Here is a 4216-nt window from a genome sequence, read left to right as displayed (position 1 = left end):
GTTAAAAATACAGCAGATGCTAATGCTAAACTACTATACACAAAGAATCAGCAGAAGATGACTCTAAACTGCATTAAAAACAACGCTAACCATGAAGACGACTTCAGGATCAAAGTGTGACACAAAATCGGCGTCTCATCTTCATCTCCTTCCTGTTGACAGCTGGTGTGAGACTCACAGCAAAGTCCTCAATTTCGGCGTCTGATTTTGCTGCATATTATTACTTTAAAGTCGTATGAATGTGATGTGACCTAAAATTCATCTAAGTCATTATGAAATGGGTAACTTTGGAGAAAACAGATTCTTGTTTGTCTGGTTCTTAAGGTTTGTCTTGAAGGAGAAATTTCCAGGAAGTCCATCCTCAACAGTCTGTCCAGAGGGAAGAAAGCCTCAGGAGATCTGATCCCCTGGACTGTATCAGAACAGGTAACCCTAAACCTAACCATCACAGACCTAACCACTAACCCAAAAACAACAATTTCCCTTGTGGGGGCCTAGAAAATGTCCCCACAAGGAGCAATGGTCCCCATAACACCACATTGTAGACAGAATTAGGTTCCCATAAACCAGTGGTTCTTAACCTGGGTTCTATCGAACCCCAGGGGTTCTGTGAGTCGGTCTCAGGGGTTCGGCGGAGCCTCTGCCACGGAGATAAAGACACACTTGTGTAAAGTCGTGATGATGCCCCGCTTCGCTATCACTTGCTGCAAAGGATCACGTTACATTGCTGAGCCAATCAGAGCTGCGGAGGAGTCCTTTTCGGTGTACTTCTAAATCTGCTCCTTAGTCGCATCTTTTCGGGTTTGCTACTGCCTCTAGTGGCGTGGGGGTGGTAACACAACTAATATAATTACATTACTAAATCAGAATACCGCAAAGTCTTTATTATTTATTATTAATTTTTCATTATCTTAAAAATGTAGAGCTAATTAAATGATCTAAACAAGACCTTAAAGTGGTTCCAGTTTCTCTCGATGGCCAACCTGTTGAAACTGGCAAATTTTAAATACCTTGGTCGTTCCTGGACAGTCAGCTCAGCTTTGCTGAAAACACTGACTATAGTTTGAAGAACTGTTCTCAGAGACTCTACCTTTTAGGAAGACTTAATGATCATGGGGTGACCCAACTAGAGTCTAGTTGGGTCACCTTTATGTCTTGAATTTGGGGGGAAAAAAATCATATTTTATTTATCACTACAGAAGGGTTCAGTGAATACGCATATGAAACTGGTGAGTTCGGTACCTTAAAAAAGGTTAAGAACTACTGCCATAAGGATATATAAACCTGGTACACACACACACACACACACACACACACACACACACACACACACACACACACACACACACAGTGAGTGTGTGTCTATTGTCAGCTGATGACTTGTTCCTTTGTCTCGACACAGTTTCAGGACGCAGACTTTGGCAGCCTGTCTGGAGGCAGAGTGGTGCGCATCGCGGTCAATCCAGACTACCAAGGGGTGAGAGCCGCTGCAGACCTGCTCTGAGCTCTGAGTGTGTGTTCATAATTCATGGTGGTGAAAAGCTGCAGCTGTCAGGCGCCTGAATTTTTTAGAGCTGTTTTTCTTTTGTTTGTTTTGCTATAAATCAAAGTGAGGAGCAACCATCTACGTTCACACAGCAGGCAAATGCAACACAAATCTGCTTTTTTTTTTTTTTTTCACTGCAAAATCATCAAATCTTACCAATAATTTTTGGTCTAAGTTTTAGTGCAAATATCTTGGCACAGTTGAAACAAACTTACTTACAAGTAACTTTTCAGCAAGAAATTGAGCTTGTTTTAAGTTAATAATTCCTTAATATTGATGAAAAAGATCTAAACACACAGATTGTTTCACTTATAACATGGGAAAGTCTTTGTGAAACATTTATATTTCCGTTATCTAAACACCGAGTCCTTCCTCTTTTAAACCACCTGACCAAAAGCCCTGGAACTCTGCATGGGTTGCTAGGCAACGGGCTGGGCTGGGCTGCAGTTGCTAGGCAACAGTTTTAGGTAATTCTGACTTAACAATCTAAAGGTTTTTGAAACGGCTCGTTTACCAGACACCACAAAAAACATGAACTTATTGCCAAAAAGTAGCTGGATGTTTTTTTGGGTTTTTTTTCGCTGTTTTTAGAAGCAATAGACCCAAATGCAGGTTTAAAAAAACGTCCAAAATGTGATTTTTTTTTTCTTTTCTTTTTGTAATAACTACTAAGCTGCCCCTCTCCGACAGATGGGCTACGGCTCCAGAGCTCTGCAGCAGCTGCAGATGTACTACGAGGGGAAGTTTCCCACCATGGACGAGAGCGTCCAGCCAGCTCACACACAGATCGCCTCCGTCAGCAGCGAAGTCAGTAAATCGATTCCAGCCACAATCTGACGGCTTCCCTTCATGTTCTGGTCAAAGGTGAATAAATGTTGTTGTTTTTTTGTTTTTCAGGCGGTCAGCCTGCTGGAGGAGGTGGTGACTCCTCGGAAGGAGCTTCCTCCTCTGCTGCTGAAGCTCAGCGAGAGAAGAGCCGAGAGGCTGGACTATTTAGGAGTTTCCTACGGACTGACGGCACAGCTGCTCAAGTGAGGGGAAAAACAACTGAGGATCAGGGTCATAGGTTAAAAAAAATGGAAAAAGGAGTAAATTTATGAGTGATACTCAGAAATTTTGAGATAAATCTCCGAAATATTATAGAAATACTTGGAAATTTCTGAGTTTGAAAATATTTGACTTTCGGAAATTTTCTTAATTTCAAAACCTGAAAGTTTTCAGACTCTCATTAATCTAGAAAAAGTGTAAAAGTCTTTTTCTAGATTATTTTTGAGAGTAACCTAAACATTTTTTGGCGTAAGTTTACTCCTGCTTTCCTACCTACAGTGGCTTCATCTACGAAACACAAACAGACCCTGAAACATATTTTCAGACTTGAACGTGTTAAACTGTTTGGTATCTTGCAGGTTCTGGAAGAAAGCGGGTTACACTCCGGTCTATTTAAGGCAAACACCTGTAAGTGCTGATACCAGCTGGCTGTTCTGTGTTGGTGTTTTATTTCTGACATGTCCTGTCTGATCAGAACGAGCTGACAGGAGAGCATTCCTGCGTGATGCTGAAGGAGCTGAACACGGACGAGGCTTCGCAGCAGAGCTTGTGGCTCGCCGCCTTCTGGAAAGGTGACAATGGATTTGTTTGGTTTTCATTACGTTTACACGGCTAATTAAAGCCGATCGAATCAGACTTACATGGTTTAGGTCCCACATGTGCAGAGGATTGTTTACAGGAACAATAATGGACGCCTCCATCTATGGATCCATTTTAAAGTTTGTCCAGCAATAGAAGTTGAAGGAAAACATGAAAAACAGAGATTTCCTTTTGTGGAGCATTGATTGCAACGTCTTTAGTGAAGAGCGGTGGGGTTGTGATGCTCTTTAGTGATTTCTTTCATAAATTCATAATCATAATTTTCAGCCATTGTTTACATCCTCATTTATCACAGCTGGCTTTTTCTGGTGCAGAATTATGACGCATGTTTCACATCAATGAGGCGGATAAAATGCAACATGTCCGTTCAGAAGACGCTTTGAAAATGATCTGATATTTATCTGTATTAGTTTCACATATGCAAAAACACAAGAAAAGTATTTTTGGTCTAGTTTTTTGTTCAAATATCTTAGTAAACTTGAAATAAGACAAACTTATTACAAGCTCCTACAAAGTTAAAAGTAACTTTTGTTGGCGCTTGTTCTTTTTGGAAATAATTCCTTAATATTGATGAAAAGTTCTTGTTCCATCAGCAGATAAATTTACTGACAACATGGGGGAATGTCTTAAGAGCTAAATACTTTATCATCAATATTAAGGATTTATTAACTTAAAACAAGCTCATGACTTCCTGAAAAGTTACTTGTAAGTTAGTTTGTCTTACTTCAAGTTTACTGAGAACATAAATCCTTGGTGAGATTTTGTGTTTTTGCAGTTTGGCACAAATCAGGTTTTTTCTTTTGGGTGAAAGACGGTGATGGTTCAGATTGCTGTGAAAAAAGTCCACTGAGTCGCATTTGGGTATTTTTCTGCTGAGAGATCACAGCCCTGAGCGGACCGACCGTCTGATTCCCTCTGCGCTCCTCCTGACCGTTCCCTCATCCTGACCGTTCCCTCCACCTGACCGTTCCCTCGTCATCGATCCCTCCTCCTGACCGTTCCCTCATCCTGACCGTTCCCTCC

General features: G+C 41.1%; 1 protein-coding gene across 2 annotated transcripts in view; it reads left to right on the top strand.

Moving 5' to 3' along the window:
• Positions 1-4216, top strand: part of nat10 (N-acetyltransferase 10) — a 17724-nt gene that overhangs the window by 9556 nt on the left and 3952 nt on the right. For both annotated transcript variants that reach the window (XM_017305425.1, XM_008411947.2), the window contains 6 exons: positions 325-426; positions 1403-1477; positions 2237-2353; positions 2444-2577; positions 2953-3001; positions 3069-3165. In XM_017305425.1, coding sequence (XP_017160914.1) covers positions 325-426; positions 1403-1477; positions 2237-2353; positions 2444-2577; positions 2953-3001; positions 3069-3165 — 574 coding nt within the window. The remainder of the gene's footprint in view (positions 1-324; positions 427-1402; positions 1478-2236; positions 2354-2443; positions 2578-2952; positions 3002-3068; positions 3166-4216) is intronic.

The sequence above is a fragment of the Poecilia reticulata genome, linkage group LG6 (assembly GCF_000633615.1).
Source record: "Poecilia reticulata strain Guanapo linkage group LG6, Guppy_female_1.0+MT, whole genome shotgun sequence".
Taxonomy (NCBI): Eukaryota; Metazoa; Chordata; class Actinopteri; order Cyprinodontiformes; family Poeciliidae; genus Poecilia; species Poecilia reticulata.
Note: the sequence above shows the minus strand (reverse complement) of the source record. Positions and strands in the feature narration are given on the sequence as shown.